Source organism: Nomascus leucogenys, chromosome 20 (genome assembly GCF_006542625.1).
Source record: "Nomascus leucogenys isolate Asia chromosome 20, Asia_NLE_v1, whole genome shotgun sequence".
Taxonomy (NCBI): domain Eukaryota; kingdom Metazoa; phylum Chordata; class Mammalia; order Primates; family Hylobatidae; genus Nomascus; species Nomascus leucogenys.
In genome coordinates this window covers 33,195,800-33,217,209 of record NC_044400.1, presented here as the reverse complement: position 1 = coordinate 33,217,209, position 21,410 = coordinate 33,195,800, and the positions used below count along the sequence as shown (strand labels likewise).

At 38.4% G+C, this 21,410-nt stretch overlaps 1 protein-coding gene across 12 annotated transcripts in view; it reads left to right on the top strand.

Annotated features, from left to right (window-relative positions):
• Positions 1-21,410, top strand: part of IWS1 (interacts with SUPT6H, CTD assembly factor 1) — a 93,679-nt gene that overhangs the window by 21,063 nt on the left and 51,206 nt on the right. For 10 of the 12 annotated variants that reach the window (XR_004027234.1, XR_004027238.1, XR_004027237.1 and 7 more), the window contains 11 exons: positions 140-1,208; positions 2,304-2,493; positions 3,008-3,065; positions 7,636-7,733; positions 9,723-9,873; positions 10,919-11,001; positions 12,458-12,587; positions 13,783-13,900; positions 15,934-16,045; positions 16,645-16,701; positions 19,206-19,317. Coding sequence is in view for 3 of the 12 variants with exons in the window: in XM_003276107.4 (XP_003276155.1) it covers positions 140-1,208; positions 2,304-2,493; positions 3,008-3,065; positions 7,636-7,733; positions 9,723-9,873; positions 10,919-11,001; positions 12,458-12,587; positions 13,783-13,900; positions 15,934-16,045; positions 16,645-16,701; positions 19,206-19,317 (2,178 nt within the window). In the remaining 9 variants the exon portion in view is untranslated. The other 2 variants (XR_004027240.1, XM_030800937.1) reach the window with 2 other exon arrangements.

Here is a 21,410-nt window from a genome sequence, read left to right as displayed (position 1 = left end):
CAGGACAAGAATTCTCCATTTAGGTGCACATAATCCTGTATTTTAAAAAAAAACTCACTGAAAAAATGTAATGTTTTACTATTAAGGTTTTTTTTTTTTTTTTTGCACTTTCCTAATTTTTTCCCACTTTATTTTTCAGAATGAAACTAGTGATCGAGAAGATGGCCTCCCCAAAGGACATCATGTGACAGATTCTGAGAATGATGAGCCCTTAAATCTTAATGCTAGTGACTCTGAAAGTGAGGAGCTTCACAGGCAAAAGGACAGTGACTCTGAATCTGAGGAACGTGCAGAGCCTCCTGCAAGCGATTCTGAAAATGAGGATGTCAATCAGCATGGGAGCGACTCTGAGAGTGAAGAGACCAGGCAATTACCTGGTAGTGACTCTGAAAATGAGGAGCTTCTTAATGGGCATGCAAGTGACTCAGAAAACGAAGATGTTGGGAAGCATCCAGCCAGTGATTCTGAGATTGAGGAGCTCCAGAAGAGTCCTGCTACTGACTCTGAAACAGAAGATGCTCTAAAACCTCAAATCAGTGACTCTGAGAGTGAGGAACCCCCAAGGCACCAAGCCAGTGACTCCGAAAATGAGGAGCCTCCCAAACCTCGAATGAGTGATTCTGAAAGTGAGGAGCTTCCTAAACCTCAGGTCAGTGATTCAGAAAGCGAGGAACCCCCAAGGCACCAGGCCAGTGACTCTGAAAATGAGGAGCTTCCCAAACCTCGTATCAGTGACTCAGAAAATGAGGACCCTCCGAGGCACCAGGCCAGTGACTCAGAAAATGAAGAGCTTCCCAAACCCCGAATCAGTGATTCGGAAAGTGAGGATCCCCCAAGGAACCAGGCCAGTGATTCTGAAAATGAGGAGCTACCCAAACCCCGAGTCAGTGACTCTGAGAGTGAGGGGCCTCAGAAGGGGCCTGCCAGTGACTCAGAAACTGAGGATGCGTCCAGACACAAACAGAAGCCAGAGTCAGATGATGACAGCGACAGGGAGAATAAGGGAGAGGATACAGAAATGCAGAATGACTCCTTCCATTCAGACAGCCATATGGACAGAAAAAAGTTTCACAGTTCTGATAGTGAGGAGGAAGAACACAAAAAGCAAAAAATGGACAGTGATGAAGATGAAAAAGAGGATGAGGAGGAGAAAGTAGCGAAGAGAAAAGCTGCTGTGCTCTCTGATAGTGAAGATGAAGAGAAAGCATGTAAGGAATTACCTTGGGCTGTTTATCAATGGCTTTATTCATTGTCTAAGCTTGTAACTGTGGAACGTTGTATCCTCTTGGTATGTCAGATCTGTGTTCTGTTATTCAGCTTAATATTCTAAAATATCAGTAGGACACTCATTTCCCCTGGTCATCATTGGCTAAGCTTAATAGTGAGTTTCCTTTGAGTTCTATTAGCACATATTAATCTCTGACTGCCTCAAAGTGATAAACCACATGTCAATAGGAATATAAAATACTGTTTTTTTTTTTTTTTAACTGGAAGAGGTAATGTTTCAAAGAAATAGGTTTACCTGAAAACCCCTAACTGTATTCATTGTTAGCTGTGGGTCTCTTTGACACTTAGTTCACTAGATCCCATCCAAACAGTAACTGAGCTCCCACAGGTACATCTCTTCATTTGTTAAACATTGTTGAATATTCAGATACAGGGAAGCTTTGAGGGGATTCTATTTAGAGACACCATCTCTCTCCAGAGTGTTTCAGTCTCTGCTATCTAAGACTCCATTTTCACAGATAGTAAGTATTACTTGTTTACTTTTTTATGAAACCTATCTTTTTTTGGAAAAGACATATTTCATTATAACCTGACAGTTCTTATAGGAGAAGGAAAAGGTACCAGACATGCTGTCAATTTGTTAAGGGAGATGAGAAATTTCAAACTGACCAGCACTGATAGAGGAATATGGAGACTATTCCTAGAAAGAAATATGTAGTCCTTTCTAGTTCAGTTACTACTAGGCAACATAGAAAGGATGCCAATTTTGCCCATCAATCTAGTTTTAATTTTCTCGATTTCCCAAAAGGAAAGGTGGCTGCTTTTATATTGATGATATCTTTCTTCATCTTTTGGCCACTTTTTCTTAAGCAAAATAACAGATAATTTGTAAGATGACTCTGAATGAGCCATTTAGTTATTTTAAAAATTCTAAACCATGTGTCAGGAGGCCCTTTTATTTTATTTTATTTATTTATTTATTTTTGCTGCATACTGCCATTTTAAAGCACCTGTTATGCTTAGTAATACAATGGCTGTGATAAAATAAAATTAATGATGATTTTCTTTTTCAACAGCAGCAAAGAAGAGTCGTGTTGTCTCTGATGCAGATGACTCTGACAGTGATGCTGTATCAGACAAGTCAGGCAAAAGAGAGAAGACCATAGCATCTGACAGTGAGGAAGAAGCTGGGAAAGAATTGTCTGATAAGAAAAATGAAGAGAAGGATCTGTTTGGGAGTGACAGTGAGTCAGGCAATGAGGAAGAGTAAGTGACAGTATAACATGAGTTTTCAGGGGTTCTTAATTAGGCAGTAGAGAGGGGTCTGTGTTATAATACAATATGTCCTGCCTAATTGCATGTCTTTGGGGATTTAGTATTTTAGTTCCTGAACGGAACACACTACAACGTGGGTGAATCTCAGAATTCATCTCAGAATTAACATGTTAAGTGAAAGAAAGCAAAGAGGACATACATGATTCCATTTACATGAAGTTCAGTAGGCAAAATTTATCTGTGGCATTGGAAGTCAAGGGGGCAGTTGTCCCTAGGATGTTGATATTAGGGGACCAGCTAGAAGGGGCCAGAGAGAACTTTCTGGGGAGCCTACATGAGTGTATAGGGTGCCGGTTACATGAGCGTATACATTGGTTAAAACTCATTGAACTGGACACTGAAGATCTGCACATTTTACTGTACATAAATTCTATTTTTAAAAAAATGGTTCCTATGCAAATGAGGATAAAGCAAATGAATGTTTTTATATTTGTCTACTTTCTAGAAATCTTATTGCAGACATATTTGGAGAATCTGGTGATGAAGAGGAAGAAGAATTTACAGTAAGTATAAGATGGAAATATTTCCTCCTTGACTGTGCTTTTTTTTGTTGTTTTTATGGCAGTGATGCCATTATAGATGATTCTAATAAGTAGGAATAAACAATTAAGATGTATTCAAGATAAAAATCTAGAAGAGGGATTCAGGAAGTAAAATGAAAGGATGTATACAAAGACATAAAAGGAAACTGATGGGCAAAATTGAATTAAAGGGGAAGGGACACTTTGAGACAAAGAAAGTCACTTTATAATGCTAAAGGGCAAGATTCACAATAATTAGGGAACTTCCGATTTTCAGTGGCATTCTGGGTGATTTGGACTAACCCCTCTGCCAAGCATAACTAGAAAAGCTAGACAAAATATATAGAAATCTGCTCATTATCTAGGAACAAAGTAGCAAAGAATTACTAAGCCAAGAGAAACCTAAAGTGGTCACTCAGTGTTTAGAAGTGCTTTTTCTGTGGGGGTGTTTGCCTGTCAGGCTGAGAGGCTACTCATATTTTTGACAGCCTCAAGGCTCGGGGACAAAATTTAGAGTTCGGGGCCTATTGAGGTTAGGGGGCTTTGTAAACCCCATACCCTGGATTGAGACTTCAGAGAGCAGCACCATAGGATTCAGGGGGAAGTAAAATAGCCTTTGCTCAGATTTTAGGCCATCTTTGAATCTTCTGGCAGACTAGAGAACCTCAGTCTCAGAAATAAGATTACAGTGGTTTAAGTTTTTCATATATACAGTATGATACACAAAAATAACATTAAAAGGAAACAGTAATGATGACAATAGTAATAGACTTAGGGCTCTAGATATAGGAATTTTAGATAACACCTTAAATATGTTCAGGGAGATAAGAAACAAGATTAAAAATGTCAGAGCAAACAAAAAGGAGAAGGCAAATTTGGAAAAGACCAAGTAGAAATTTTAGAACTATAAAAATACAGTAACTGAAATTAAAAACTCAGTGTACAGGTAGGTAGGTGCAAGTAGCTGGTAGTCCCAGTTATTCGGGGGGCTGAGGCTTGGGGGTAGCTGGAGCCCAGAAGTTCGAAACCAGCCAGGGTAAAATAGGCCCTGTTTGAAAAGAAAAATGGGGCGGGAGGGGGTGGGGAAAACAGAAAACTTAGTGGATGAATTTAGCATCAGATTAGACATACTTGAAAATAAGTGAACTAGAAGATAGGTTAAAAGGAGAGATCTAGAATGAAGCTTTGAGATACAGTATTATAGAAGAAAGTGAAAGACTATACATGGAAAAGTTTTCACAAAAATTGGAACAATGAAAGGAGAGGGAAAATTACATGTATAGCAGAAGCAGTATTTTAAAAGGAAATGATACCTAAACCATAGATTCTCGAAGTTCTACACATTGCAAGGAAGATAAACAAAAAGAAATCACCTGACTACATCATAATAAAACTGCAAGAAACGAACGAAAATAGGAAAGTCTAAAAGCAGCCACAAGGGAAAAAAAATACGTTCAGAAAAGTAATGATTAAACTAACAGCTGACTTCACAACAAACAATAGAATCTACTAACTGCAAACCTAGAATTTTGTTAAATTTAGCAAAAATACTTTCCAGGAATGAAGATGAAATAAGGAGGGAATTAATTAACAGTGTACCAGCTGAAGGAAATACAGAAGGAAAGAAATGCAAGAAAGAATGATCTCAGATGGAAGGTTAGAGATGCAGGAGGGAGAAAAGAGCAACAAAAGTATGTGTATAAGTCTAAATGAGTATTGACTATACAAAATGAAATGTATTTAATGTGGAATATATATAAAATTAAAACATGACAGCAGTAAATTGGGAGCATACATGGAATTGAAGTGCTCACAGGCCTTTGCAAATGTATATGAATGTACATTAGTAAACTGATAAGTTAGGGTGCATGTTGTAGTCTCTAAAGTGACCACTAACAAGACTGAAATGGAATGTGTCATTTCTAAACTAATAGAGGGGGGGAAATGGAATAACTAGAGCTAATCAGTTGAAAATGAGCAGGAAAAGAGAAAGAACTATAGGACAAGGGACAATTAGAAAGTATTACATGGTAAAATAGTATATTTAAATTTTGATAATATCAGAAATTAAATTAAATGTAAATACTAAATGTTCCAGTTAAAGGACAACAATTGCCAGACAGGATCTTAAAAACCAGCCATGTACTGATTTTAAGAGATTTGTGTGAAACAGAAGGTAAAGCTAAATAAAGGTTTATGAAAAGGGACTTCGTGTAAACATGGACCAAAAGAAATTTGTTGTGGTATCTATAATATTATAAAAGAGGGAGGTAGACATTAAGGCAAAAAAAAGTACTTGAGATAAAGAGGTCACTTTATATCGATAAAAAGATTTTAAAATTGTTTGCACCTAATAACATGGCTTTATATATATATGCACACATAAAAATCAAAAATTGATAGAACTGAAAAGAGAAATGGACAAATCCATAATCTAAGAGAAATGTAACTGACAGAAGAAGCAGACCGAGAAAACTAGGGAACAGTCTCTATATAATCCACATATAATCCCCTTTGGCAATTACGAATGTTAAAAATACCTTTCATTTTGTTACTTCTTTTTCACTTTCTTAATGGAGTCTTTTTTTAAAAATTTTTTTAATTTTTAAATTTTTTTAGAATATCTTAAATTCATTCCGTTAACATAGAGTCTTCTGATGAACAAAAGTGCTTAATTTTAACATAGGATCAAATTTACCAATCTTTTTCTTTATGGTGCAAACTGAATTCTGCCTAAGAATTTTTGCCTGTCCCCAAGGTCATGAAGATACAAGTTATCTTCTAGAAGCTTGATTATTCAGTCTTTCACATTTAATTGTATAATTCACCTAGAATTGGTTTTGTATGTGGTATGAGGTAAAAGTCAAGATTTTTTCCTTATTTGAAGTATCCAGTTGACCCAGCACCATTTATTGAAAAGATCATCCTTTCCTACTATTCTGTAGTGCCATCTTTGTCATGTATTAAGTGTCTGTGTATATTTTCCAATCTGTTTGCCACTCAGAAACTTCAACCCTGCTTAAATAGTTCTTTGGTCAAAAAAAAAAAAATCAATACTTATTTTTAACCAATGCAATAGAGAGTGAAGGTAGATGAATTTAGAATCTAATTCGGGACAATAGTGAAATAAGAAAGTAAACCTAAGGAAAATATAAAGGAAGAATTCATTCAACAAATGTTTCCGAGACTGTTTGGACACTGCCTTCAGGAGCTCATACTTAGTTAGGCACCATATTGTAAGAATAAGGCATACTTACCTGTTTCGGAGACTTAACATCAACTTGGTTACAGTTTCAGTTCAGTTAGAAAAACAATGTACTAGGTGAACCATTGAGAAAGCCTCTAAGTATAACACAAAAGGTAGACACTATAAAGAAAAGACAGGCCATCTCATTTACATAAAAATGAAAAATTGGCCGGGCGCGGTGGCTCATGCCTGTAATCCCAGCACTTTGGGAGGCCGAGGCGGGCGGCTCACGAGGTCAGGAGATCGAGACCATCCTGGCTGATATGATGAAACCTCGTCTCTACTAAAAATACAAAAAATTAGCCGGGCATGGTGGCAGGTGCCTGTAGTCCCAGCTACTCGGGAGGCTGAGGCAGGAGAATGACGTGAACCTGGGAGTTGGAGCTTGCAGTGAGCCGAGATCACACCGCTGCACTCCGGCCTGGGCGACAGAGTGAGACTCCGTCTCAGAAAAAAAAAGAAAAATTATTCCTGGCAAATATTAGCATAAACAAAATCAAACTGTACAAATGTGGGGATTGTACAGGTCTTGTCACTTGTAGAGGGCTATATCTAATTTTCAAAGAGATTTTACATACTGATAAAAAGATGAACAGTCCAGCAAAAAATGGGCATAGAATATTCAGAGTTCACAGAGAAAGAATGACACATGGCTTTGTAAACGGAAAAAATGCCCAACGTTACCCCCATAGTAAGAAAATGCAAATAAAGCTACCCTGAGATTTGTTTTTCCATCCAGAGATTGGTGGATATCAATGTTTGATATCCTGCTATAGTATTGAGAACATAGGGAAACAGGAGTCCTCATACTTGCTGGAGAGATAATTGGTATAACCTCTATGGAATACAGTTTGGCAAGTATTTCGCAATTTCAAATACAAAACTAAATGTGACTAGGCAAATAAGTAAACAAATTATGGTTACAGCCATATTGTGAAATAGTCTAAAGCCTTGAAAAAAATGACAAGACTTAATACTGACATGGATTGGCCTCTAGATTCTTTTCTTAAATTTGGAAGATGCAGAGCATTATCCTGTACCCACTCTGAATAGTATGCTTCTGTTTATGTAATAAGAGAGGATACGAAGTATGTGTAGAAGTGCTTATATAAACATAGACTATTTCTGGAAGGAAACACAAGAAACCTAGTAACACTAGTGGCTGGAGAGGGACCTTTTGTTATGTATCTTTTGATATCTATTGAATTTTTGTTCTTTGTGAATGAATTACTTTAACAATGCAAAAATTAAGAACACTAATACAGAAGAAAATCTGTAAGGAGGTTGTGATAATTTTGCATTTAGGGTTTTAACCAAGAAGATCTGGAAGAAGAAAAAGGTGAAACACAGGTAAAAGAAGCAGAAGATTCAGATTCTGATGATAACATAAAGAGAGGAAAACAGTAAGTTTGTTTTTAAGGAATTTGTTAAAGAGAAGTTTAAAAATCAAGGTAGAGACTGTTAAACTTTCTTTTGTTTTTCATTTTGGTTCCTGATGTAAGTTTAGGAGTGGATCTATTCCTGTTTTTCTCCATTTACGGTGTTGTCAGTGAATTACGTGCTGTTGTTACTTGTCTTTCATTTACCCTGTGCTCAGATGTCTTACTTTGTGGAGTTGTATTTATATGGCACCAGACTTAATTTATGGCTCACCAAGTAAACTCTTATGAAAAATAACCTAATTTTAAAAATACCTTTTTGAGAGAAAAGCTGATTTTATGGGGCAGGGGAAATAAGTCTAACATCTTAACTACAAAGTATTACTTGACCATATTTCACTTACTTTTGTTGAGCTAGTTGGAATCTATGTTCAGAAAAATCTGATATCTTAAAAGATGTCATACAGTAATAGAAGGATTAGTTACTGTTTTCAGTTGTAAAGATGCTTTTAAAAAAGTTTCATTTTTTAATTCCTAGTGGCATGCAGAAATTAAAATGAATGAGTTTGGCAGTACTTTTGGAAATTGAATTGATATGATAGTGGCAGACAATAACTTAAGTCCCTCTTTTTTAAGTGTAATGATTCTGATGAAAGCCATAAAGGTTTGAGGCGCTTAGCAAGCCTGTAGATTTCCATGTGTATCTCTCATTATGTTTTGAGAGTTATACTTCTTATCACTGAAAAGCGGCAGCTTATTTTTCATTTTTTCTACTCATGCTATACAAGACAACAACATTCAAGTAACTGAACACCTTCCTAGTCCAAGAAAGGGCAGTGCCACTAAAGCTGAATGAGTCCCTTGAATTGGAACTTAAAATGTACTTTCTCAAACTGATAGATGCAAGTGTGAATATAGTGCATGAAAAGTTCCAGGCTATTAGTGATTTATATGTGTATATATAACAGGGTAGTATAGGAATTGAACATAAAGTCTAGGATCAACTATTCTTTTAATAGCGAGTTCTAAGTACAGTCATGTGTCGCTTAACAACAGGGATATATTCTGAAAAATGTGTCATTAGGTGATTTTGTTGTTGTATCAACATCATAGTATTATACAGACCTACGTGGTATTGCCTACTACCCACCTAGGCTGTATGGTAAAGCCTATTGCTCCTAGGGTACAAACCTGTGCAGCATGTTATTGTACTGAATGCTGTAGGCAGTGGTAACACAATGGTATTTGTGTATCTAAACATAGAAAAGTTATAGTTAAAATACAGTATAGTTGGATGTGGTGGCTTATGCCTGTAATCTCAACAATTTGGGAGGCTGAGGCAGGAGGATCACTTGAGGCCAGGAGTTCAAGACAAGCCTGGGTGACATATAGTGAGGTCCTGTCTCTGCAAAACATTTAAAAAATTAGCCAGGCATGTGGTATGGGCCTGTAGTCTCAACTATTCAGGAGGCTAAGGTAGACGGATGAGCCCAGGAGTTTGAGGCTACAGTGAACTGTGATTGTGCCACTGCACTCCAGCCTGGGTGGCAGAGCAACACCCCAACTCTTTAAAAAATGTGTGTGTGTACGTGTGTGTGTGTGTGTGTGAGAGAGATAAAATATGGTACACCTGTTTAGAGTACTTGCCATGAATGAAAGCAGGACCGGAATTTGGTCTGGGTGGGTGATGAGTGAATGTGAAGGCCCGGGACATTACTGTACACTACTATAGGCTTTATAAACACCGTAGGCTTTGGCTACACTAAATTTATAAAAAATATTTTTTTCTTCAATAAAAAGTTAACCTTAGCTTACTGGATGGCCACCGTCATATTTGCAGTTCGTCACTGACCGAAACATCGTTATGCGGCACATGACTGTATTTGCACTTTTAAAAGAAGGTAGCACTTCTTTGAGTTAGAATTAAGAAATTTGGTGTTCTTAATTGTGGTGAAAGTAAATGTGTATTTAAAAGACAACTTGTATTTCACTTGCTTTTGTTTACTGCTTTAGTATGGACTTTCTGTCGGATTTTGAGATGATGTTGCAGCGAAAAAAGAGCATGAGTGGCAAGCGCAGACGGAACCGCGATGGTGGCACCTTTATTAGTGACGCAGACGATGTCGTGAGTGCCATGATCGTCAAGATGAATGAAGCTGCTGAGGTGAGCTGGGTCGCTTCTAGGTTCACCTTTTTTTCCTCCCACTGAGTTTATTGGATGCCCTTTTTTAGATTCTTAACCCTTAAACTACAGTTAAGATGCTTTGCTTTTTGTAATAAAGCATTTACTGTTCTAAATTTTAATCATGGAAATATTTTAATTTTTTAGTCACACGTTTAGTAAAAGTGAAAATATGAAGTATTCAGTAAAATGAAACGTTTTAAGTGAATGGCTTTGCTAGTTTCATGGGAAATGGTTTTGTTCTCAGATTTAGTTAGTTCACCACAAAGTTTAGTTTCTTCATATATAAAAGGTGTTACAAATTCATGTGTCGTTCTCTTGTTCCTGATCAAGACACGGCTTCTTTCATTGCATTTTCAAAATCTGCTTAACTTACAAAAATTGGCCCAGTAGGATGTTTAAAAAACAAATTCAGATCTTTTGGAGACACTTGTTGAGAGTTCAGCATGGATTCAATGATCTGTGTCTAGGATTTCTTTCAAAACAATTCAAGAATGGAGGGAAAGTAGCTAAAAGAAGACTAGCTATGTGTATTTAGTTGTTGAAATATATGCAACAGGTATATTATTCTATATTTGTAGAATTTGAAATTTTTCATTATTTAAAAAAATAGAAAAAACTGCCCAAGTAAATACTGAAACTCTTCTTTGATATAGTATATTCCAATATCATATAACCTCACACCTGGAAAATTGTTCCTAATATAATAAACCAAAATTTCCCAGTTTTAATTTGTACCTTTAATGAACTCTGAAAATTTGACAGTTATGCTAATATTCTACATTAAAATTGTTTCTCTCAATTTGTAGTTGTTAAAGGCAATTATTCTAATAGTTTTGTGGGTTTGACTGACATAGACAGATACAGAGCTTGGTGCTCTGCAAAAGATCCATTCTTAAGTTGTTCTTTCTTGTAGGAAAAATTGTTTCTTTGAAAAACTGTTATTTTAAGGTTCAGAATTACAGTGAATTCAATATTAATAATAAGTACTGTTTTAAAAAAAAATCTTTATTTTTTTTCTGAATAGGAAGACAGACAGTTGAACAATCAAAAAAAGCCAGCACTGAAAAAATTAACTTTACTGCCTACTGTAGTTATGCACCTTAAGAAGTAAGTATTTTGTTTTCTTTAAAATGTCTTTTTCCTTTTCATGGAATGATAATTCAAATGATGTACTGATGTTCTAGGAATATTAAATAATGATAGACTTCTATCAGTTCACAGAAAGATAATGAATAAAATTTCCTAAATTATATTTCTTTGTAAACTTTTATTAAACCTTGATGCCTGGTGCAAACAGAACAAATAAAAAATTGATACTAATGAAAGAAAAACTTGGAAACTACTAATTTTGTGTTTTTTTGTTTTGTTTTTGTTTTTTGGTAAAGACAGGCTCTCCATATGTTACCCAGGCTTGTCTTGAACTCCTGGGCTTAAGTAATCCTCCCACCTCATCCTCTCAAAGTGCTGGAATTACAGACATGAGCCACTGCACCTGGCCACTAATTTTGTTCTTTATAGACAGTTTTTGGTCTGGTAAAATTGCATCTGTTTTCTCCGTGTGATGGAAAATAGTAAATCTTGGAAGACCCTACCTGAAGGCTGCATTGTACAAGGCTTATATGACTCTAATGTGTCACACTTACTGATCCTTCTGAAGTAATGATGCCCTTTTTGAGTAGATCCTTGTTTCTAACTTTTTTCATTGATTTACTTTTTCGTTGTTTTTTAATTAGAGACGGGATCTCGCTGTGTTGCCTAGGCTGGTCTCGAACTCCTGGGCTCAGCCGATCTTCCCATCTCAACACCCCAAAGTCAAAGTACTGGAATGGGATTACAGGTGTGAGCCACCACACCGGGCCCTGATTTGCTCATATTTCTGAGCAACCTTGCTTTCCCTTTGAACTAAGCCACAGCCTACTTTTAATGACTGAGGAAATGTATTGTTGCATCAGTGAGCTGCCACCAGCATGGCCTAGAACATCTGTAACTAGAAAATTTCTCCCTCTATTCTAACAGGGACAACTATCTGTGGCAGGTTTTATGTATATAATGTTATGTTTTCTATTAACATAACTGATTCCAGTACATCAAATGGAATTTAAGTATTATTTTATTGAGTTTTGTTTTTTTTTGTCCTGCCAGTGGAGTGCTAGTCTCATTGGTATCCTGCAGAGAATAGCAAATCTGGCTTCACCACCATGTAAAACTGTTCAGGAATCACTATTTTGATAGATGGAACGTTGTTCTTTTTTTTAGTTGAAATAATTGGAGTTAATTGTTCTTACTGTCTGTACCATTCATATCAGCATTAATTTATCTTGTGTAACTTGAGTTTGTTTTGTTTTCAGCAAATCATCTTTGTCAAGTATATGCATTTCTGGAAAATAAGAACTAAATGTCATACTGCTTTCGAAACCAGAATGGTGTTCAGTAAATATCAAATTTATATGAGTAACTTTTTAAAAGCAGTTTTTAGAAACATCACTAAATATGTAAGAAAAGTCAGAAAATACAGTAGAACCAAGGTTCACAGAGTTTTTAAAAATTATTGTTATTACTGCAGGCAAGACCTTAAAGAAACATTCATTGACAGCGGTGTGATGTCTGCCATCAAAGAATGGCTCTCACCTCTACCAGATAGGAGTTTGCCTGCACTCAAGATCCGGGAGGAACTGCTGAAGATCCTGCAAGAGGTTAGAGGCAGATAATCTGACTGTTCTTTATTAATTATCTAATGTGGTCTGTATGGTCATAACCTGTGTAGTTTACAGTATTTTTATGTTATCTCTGCTACAGCCTGCCAGAAGAGGGGTTGGAAAAAAGGAACATATCTAATAAAATGAGCATGAAAGGGAAGACCTTATAAAACTTCATGTAACTATCGCATTGAAGGGAAAAGATCTTAGAGTAGCTGTGATGTGTCTGAGAAGAGTAGTACAGTAGTGGGCAAGTTGCGGGGAGACGTGACGCAGAATGAACACCAAATTCAGAGTCATGAACTTGCATTTGAATCTTGAGCTGGGCCACCTTACATAGTTGTGACACGTTGGGTAAGCTATTTAACTTCTGAAGCAATTCCCAAGGAACCTCCCATGCCATGCACTGTGCCAGGTGCTTTATATATGTATTGATTCATTTTTTCCTCACAGTAAACTGAGAAGATAGGTATATTATTTCCATTTTACAGATGAGGGAATTAAGATGCAGAGAAGTTAAATGACTCATCAAGGTCACATAGCTAGAAGGTGGCTGTGCTTGGGTTCAGTCTTAGGTCTATTGGATTCTGAGGCCTATGCTGGCTCCTGTATTAAACTGCTAACCTCTGAGTGTGCTTAGTTCATACTTTCTCACATTGTTAGATTTTACTTCAACTCAGCTGTAATACTGAGCTCTCAACCTCTTTTTTTTTTTTTTTTTTTTTTTTTTTTTGAGACGGAGTTTTGCTTCTGGTGCCCAGGCTGGAGTGCAGTGGCACCACCTCGGCTCACTTCAACCTCTGCTTCCTAGGTTCAGGCTATTCTCCTGCCTTAGCCTCCCGAGTAGCTGGGATTACAGGCGCCCACCACCACACCTGGCTAATTTTTGTATTTTTAGTAGAGATGGGGTTTCACCACATGTTGGCCAGGCTGGTCTTGAACTCTTAACCTCAGGTGATCCACCCGCCTCAGCCTCCCAAAGTGCTGGGATTACAGGCGTGAGCCACCATGCCTGGCCTGAACTCTGAACTTTTGATGTGGACACAAGGTATCTTTGTGTTCTATGTCTGTAGATTCTGAAAATGGAATTTTTTATTTGTTCTGTTGTGAATGCGCCAGGTCTCTAGAATAGATTAGCAAGACCCCCAGCTTCTGAGTGATTAATATGTGTGTATGTGTTTATGTTCCCCAGCTGCCTAGTGTGAGCCAGGAGACCCTGAAGCATAGTGGGATTGGACGAGCAGTGATGTATCTCTATAAACACCCCAAGGAATCAAGGTCCAACAAGGACATGGCAGGGAAATTAATCAGTATGTAAATTTTCCTTTTTGTTTGTTGTGTTTATGTCTATAGATAAGAGAGAGATGCGTATATATAAAAGCTGTATTTTTATCAGTATTTGTTTTAAATGAGTCAGTAAAGTGGAATAGAAATTTTTGAATAACTTCTTACAGGTACCAGCATTTTCTCTTAGACTTAAAAAAAAAAAACTCAATATTATATTAAGTATGCTATTCAGTATTAAAAATAGCAAGTAAGAGGCTGGGTGCGGCAGCTTAACGCCTGTAATCCCAGCACTTTGGGAGGCTTAGGTGGGTGGATCACAAGGTCAGGAGATCGAGACCATCCTGGCTAACACGGTGAAACCCCGTCTCTACTAAAAATACAAAAAATTAGCCGGGTGTGGTGGCACGCACCAGTAGTCCCAGCTACTCGGGAGGCCGAGGCAGGAGAATCACTTGAACCCAGGAGGCAGAGGTTGCAGTGAGCCGAGATTGTGCCACTGCACTCCAGCCTGGGCAACAAGAGCGAGACTCTGTATCAAAAAAAAAAAAAAAATTGCAAGTAAAAAGTATGCATTTTCTAGTCATGGGTCGAGAGCATGGAGAGAGAGCAGGGTTAGATTGCAGGCCATGGAGTTGATATTACCTGGGTTCAGATCATGAATCCACCACCTACCCTACTGCATTTCCTTAGCTAGTGATTTGTGCTCTGTAAAATTGAGATAATTATGTGTTTTCTTTTGGGTGACTTTAAAGATTAAATGAGAGGTTGTGTCTAAAGCACGGTGCCTAGCACATAGTAAGTACTCAAGAAACAGCCACTGTTGTTACTTGCACAATGGTCTCCAGAACCTTTTTACATGTTCTTATTTAATGATGCCAGAGAAATCCAGAGAAGTCTAAACCAAAATTTATGTAATCAAGCACCATGTTTGTGAAATTCTTCAGTTTTAAGAATGAAACCCATGTTTGTTTTTGTTCTCCTCCTTAACTCTTCCTGTCCTCCATGTTGAAAAGGAATTTTTAGAACTTCAAGGCTAGATTGAAAAAGTAACTACTACATTCGAATACAATAATTATTTTTCTTTTGAATTGTTAAGTTTATCAAAAGCTTTTAGAGAAATGTAAATTTCTTCTGTAAACCAGAGATATACTACCGTCTTTGATCTTGTTAGTAATCTGCAGCTTACTGCCTATTAAGTTATACACTTTTGGTGCTTTTATGCAGTGGTTTACAACTTTTTTTTTTTTTTTGCCCTAGACTGAGAAAAGCAGAATATCCCCACTGGTATCCATGACTTACTACAGCAGTGATTCTGAATCCAGAAGCGGGGTCAGTGGGGTGGTTTTAAAAGATATGTGGACCCCCTGAGAATCCCTGCTTCCTTCTTTGTGTGACAGCACCCATGTTCGGTCTATAAAGGTCCTTTCTTTTTTTATAGTGTATTAAATGTAGCAGTAAGCTACATTATGTCTTAGAACAAAGACATCAGTTGGCTCCTGGACTTTGACTGACTGAACAGTGGCATGTACTTTCTTTCATGGTCATTGTAGCAGCTATGTTAGACTTAATGAAGTACAAAATCTCCACCCGCACTATTAAACTGTAATTTTTAAAGGTACAGACCATTTTGTAAGGTAGTCGTAAGGGAACTTGTTCTGGGTTAGGATAAGAAAGCAGAATTTCAAGACTTTTTATTTCCAGTAGAGTAAACTTAGAAATTAGTCTGCCTTTTAAAATAAATAAATAAAAAATTTAAATAAATGTCTTTTATGAAATGTCAATCCAGCTAATTGTTGACTATTAAAATGTATCACATGTTACTTTCTTTAAATCTCTGTGGTGATCTTTTACATTAAATTTTCTGAATCAGCCAGAGTTAGTCAGTATACTGGCATTATGCTTTGTTTATCCTATAAATTATTCTGAAATAATGGGCTCTTCAAGGAAAGAATATTCTAAATGTCTAGAATATCCCCTCACACTGGGGTGCAATTATTTGAAAAAAAATGGAAATGCAATTTTATGGACAAAATAATTGATTTTTTTCTTACTACAGATGAGTGGTCTAGGCCTATATTTGGTCTTACCTCAAACTACAAAGGAATGACAAGAGAAGAAAGGGAGCAGAGGGATCTAGAACAGATGCCTCAACGACGAAGAATGAACAGGTATGAGGGAACAGGTATGAGTAAGTGGAATACATGTAATTGTTGCAGTAACTCAGTTTTAAGTAAGATCATTAGGAAGCCTGCAAGATGATAGGATTTCCTTTCCTCTCAGCTTGATATGTCTACATAATTCATAATATCCTTTTAGTTTAAATGTGATAGTGTATAGTGAGGGTCCTGTCCTCCTAACCAGACCTTTCTGGGTCAGTTTGTTGGAACAGGGCCTGTTTCAGGATACTGATTGCTTGTGTTGTTCCTCCACTTGCAGAAAACAACTTTCTGGATCCCGTTTCCGAGTTCCTAGAAGAAAAAATGTTATAGTTTTAGTCTGTATTGATAATAGTGGATGTACAGTTGCATCCAGGAGGACAGGGTCATTAGTTACAAATGTGGCAATTACGGCTCACCCACAAGGAAACCTGTCATGCAAATGAACACTAAAATGAGTAGTACTTTTTAAAGATTAGGAATTATTTTCCCTGATCCATTGTAAAAGAGCTATTAATAGTTATGGTCTAAGTTTGATTTTTAGTTTGCTCTTTTTCTGAGTTAATTAGGTTCTAATATTCCTGGTATCTCCTTGTTTACTTTTTTTTCAGCACTGGTGGTCAGACACCCAGAAGAGACCTGGAAAAGGTGCTGACAGGAGAGGAGAAGTAAGGTTTTAATGTTAATTTTTCTTCCTAGACTATATAGAGAATTTCCGTTTGCTGCTTTAAGAAAAGTAGTAAATGAAATGATGTTATGCTCTCATTTGCGGGAGGTGACTTTCATTTTAACGTTTAGTATCTATAAAGCATTGTATTAGATACTCTGGGGATGTAAGGAAAATTGAGAAAATAATTCATTCAATAAAGATTTTGTTGCTGTTTGCTAAGTGCTAGACTCCTTGTTGTGCTCTGAGAATATAAAAACAAATTAAAAATAGTCTATGCTCTCAAAAGTATAAGTCTTTACAAGGATGATAGGCAAAGGGAGGTCTTTGGTAAAGCCATGGGGTAAGTGTGCCAGGTCTGTGTTTGGAATGGCAAGTAGATTGAAGGGGTTGGACAGTAGTATGGGGCCTGAGGTGGTAGAAGATAAGGTTGGAAATAATAGACCAGTGAAGGGCTTTGAATCAAGATGAGGTATTTTCACATGCCTTGTGATTCCACAGGAAGTTTTTGAGGCTGGATGTGAAGCCATCTGGTTTGGTTTGATTTAGGATGCTGATGCCAATGGCATCATGTAGGATGGATTGGAGGGCAGTGGGACTGAGGCAGTGATACAGCTAAACAGAGGTGGTAGTGGGGGAACAGAGGGGCGAGAAGACATTGCAGAGGCAAAGCTGTCATATGTTGGTGACTTAGTGGGAGAGAAGATGGCTAGAGTTAAAGACTTCAGCCAAAATTTTAACGTAAGTGCTGAGACAGTGTTTATTACCTTTCACCAAAATGGAGGGAGAAGTAGATTTGAGGGACCAGGCAAGTTCTCTTTTGAGCATATTAAATGTGAGATACCTAATGAGATAGCCCTATAAATATTATGGGTCTAGAACTTGTAAAGAGATGTTTGGGCTAGAGACCTAGATTTGATGGTTCTCTCTATAGAAAAGATTGTTCAGTCAAGAGAGTATAGAGTAAGAAATGAACTAAACAATTTTGGAAGGGGGCATAGCCAGGCAGAGCAGCCAGTGAAGGTGAATGAGCAGCTGTGGTCCTATGTATTGGAGCAGAGCCTGGAGGGGAATGAGGCTGAGCTGGAGGTGGCAATGACAAAAGCATGGGCCAGTGGCAGGTGCTGCAGAGGGCTTTGTGCAGGTGTGTTGGTAGTCAGGCAGCATCCGGATTGCAAGAGGAGAATAGGGGATGAGGCAGAGGAAGCAAGTTTGTTGAGGAAGGAAGTTGATGAGTCCATGGCTTCAGAAGGAAAGTAAGAGTTACAGGGAATTTTCTTGGCAAGCCAATTAATCTGTTCATATATATATGAAGGTTATAAAAGTTTAAGGTTGGCCAGGCACGGTGGCTCACGCCTGTAATCCCAGCACTTTGGGAGGCTGAGATGGGCAGATCACGAGGTCAGGAGATCGAGACCATCCTGGCTAACATGGAGAAACCCCATCTCTACTAAAAATACAAAAAATTAGCTGGACGTGGTGGCGGGCGCCTGTAGTCCCAGCTACTTGGTAGGCTGAGGCAGGAGAATGGCACAAACCCGGGAGGCGGAGCTCGCAGTGAGCTGAGATTGAGCCACTGCACTCTAGCCTGGGCGACAGAGCGAGACTCAAGTTTAAGGTTAAAAATGGGATAAACTGTACAAGAGAATAGAAACGGTTGAGAATTTTTTACCCTTTTCTCCCCATCCCCAACAGACACACATAGATCCACTCTTTACTAGTTACCTAAAGGCTGAATGGTTTGAATGCCCAGGCATCCATAGATAGGCTTTACTTTGGAAGGTTAGTAATCTTATTTTAGTCTAGCATGGTTGCCCACGGATTTGCATAGAACTAAATAGATACACATAAATGAGTGCAAATAAAACTGGGGAAGTGTAAATAAGATTAGTGTACTGTATCAACATCAGTATCCTGGTTGTGATACTGTACTGTAGATTCGCAAGTTGTTGCTTTTGGGAGAGACGTCGGATCTCTATCATTTTTACAACTTCATTTGAATCTGTAATTACTTTCAAAAGATTTTTACAAAAATAAACATTAAAAATTGCTGTATGAGTTGTATATTGAAAAACTACTTTATAGGCCTACTGAGAGTTTTGGAGGGTCATTTGACCCCTCAATTCTTCACAATTCCTCATCTCACAAGTGAACTCATAAGTGACTCCACTAGACAAGAGAAAAGGGGATTCCAAGTCATGCTGGCGGGACTAGCCTTGGAAGGCAGAGGGGCATGAGTATATCTGAAGCTGAGAAAAGGATTCATGCAAATGCAGAGCAAGATGGCTTTGGAAGAGAAGCGAGGAATGCATGCTGGAGTGTGTGTGATGACAGGCTAGCCGAGAGGCGGCAGGAGGGTGGATTGGGTGACCTTTGGTGGGGAGCAGAGGAGTTTCGAACATTGCAGCTCAATGGGTGGATGTAGGAACAGGAGTGTGAAATGGCCTGTGTGCCCCACTATGGCTGGCCACATAAGAAGCATGCTCTTCCTGTTCCCTTTTTCAGGGCTCTTAGACCTGGAGATCCTGGATTCTGTGCCCGTGCAAGGGTCCCAATGCCCTCAAACAAGGACTATGTTGTCAGGCCCAAATGGAATGTGGAAATGGAGTCATCCAGGGTAAGCAAGCGGAGGATCGGCAAGGTGGATCTCACCTGCAGATTACTGTTTGACTCTTTACTTCATGTGTTAATAAACGTTGTAGCTCTTGAGGTTTGTCTGATTCAGAGAGGACTGTTTTCTGGTCACTTATCTAGCCAAACCACAAATTGAACAATAGAGAAAGGGAAAGTATTACCCAGGATTAAAGTTTATTGCTGATGAAATTTTCTTTAGACATAATTCAACATTATCAGGTAGGGAAGTTTCTTCTTCTTAATCCCTTTACTTCAAGCGAGGCTTGAAATTGAACCCTGGAGTATTCTGATACAGTGAATTTTTTTTTTAATAACCATGAGAAACAGAGCTTACATGCTTCAGCAGACCTACCTCTCCCTTTCTCTTCAACAGTTTAAGCAATTCCATTGCAAATGATTAGGGTAGACACTTACTCTGTTATCATTGTAAATACTGCTCAGTGTTTCTCAGTAATCTCTTTTTATTCTCCAATCAAACTACTACTTCTAGCCTGGTATTCTTAAAAAGGGCCTAAGCCGATTGGAAAAGCATAAGAGGCGATTTGCAGAACAGAAACGACTCAGCAAAGTGCATCGTGCTGTCAAGTTCAGCATTGAAGGCAACAGGATGCCCCTATAGGCCTGGCCCCACCAGAGTGTGTACACGAGAGGTATTCCCAAGGAAGCATGTACTGTGCATGGGCTTGAATTGTCAACAGTCAGAGTGAAAAGTGTGTGTGTGTGTGTGCTTTCTTAATCAGAAGAGGCCAGGTCTGCTTTTAGTTTCGAAATAATGACCCTAACAGGCACCTTGGGATATTCAAGGCCTCTTGAATATTTAGAAATTGACATGGAAGTCCCTTCCTTTATCAGTATCCTAGAGAGTAATAGATAATTACTTCCCTAATATGCATTTGGGTCTTCCTGACTGGTACCCGTTTTTATGAAAAAGGTTTTTGTTAGGACCCAGAATTATAGTGATATGTGTTACGGGCATATAAACTAGTTAGTGGTTTCTTGGTGGGAGGTAGCTTGTTTTCCTGCTGTCAGTGGCTCAGCAACATGCATTTGAGGACTCATTGCATAAAGCCTTATACTAAATATTTAGGAGATGAATTTGATTAACACATACTCAAAATGTGGTCAGAAGTGAAAAAGACTTTGGAACGTTCATAAGCCCAACTCACTGATCCGCTGTGCTTTGAGACTAATGGCACCTTTGTTGTGGAGCACACACACTGTGTGTGTGTTGCCTGCCCTTGTTCTTCTCCACCAACCCTGCTTTGGCAGCTGTTTCCACTGACTCCACTCTCCTACCTGCCAGTTCATGTTGCTATTAAGTGACTATCAAAACAAAACGTACATTCTTATTTCTTGAGAATAAATCGAGGGTAGAGAAGGACTAGTTCTGTGCCAAGAACTTCCTCCTCTCTCTCTCCCTCCTCTTTCTTGTGCCCATATCCGTGTCCCTGACCACCTCTCCATGTCCCCTGCACCCGTTTCTTTTTTGCCCTTCTGTCCTTTTTTTTTTTTTTGAGACGGAGTCTTGCTCTGTCGCCCAGGTAGGAGTGCAGTGGCACGATCTCTGCTCACTGCAAGCTCTGCCTCCTGGGTTCACACCATTCTCCTGCCTCAGCCTCCCAATCAGCTGGGACTACAGGCTCCTGCCACCATGCTCAGCTAATTTTTTGTATTTTTAGTAGAGACGGGGTTTCGTCCTGTTAGCCAGGATGGTCTTGATCTCCTGACCTTGTGATCCACCCGCCTCGGCCTCCCAAAGGGATTACAGGCATGAGCCATCTCCTTTTTCATTGTTTCTTCTCTCCTTTTAGCCCTCTTTCATATTTTTCTTAACATTTTTATTTTTGAGTATTGGGAACTACAATATGGCAAAGAAAATGTAATAAAAACTCTTAGTGGCCAGTCTGCTTTGAAAGCAGAGGTTGTGTTTCCAGGGCTGTGTCCCTGTGTGCTGGTGTTTCTGGTTCTGGTCCCACCTCCCTGTAGGTGGAGCAGGGTTGCATATTCACTCGGGACTTGCTTCCACATTGTAAACGCTAATGAGCAATATTAGAAAAGACATGTCCAGGAAGAAAA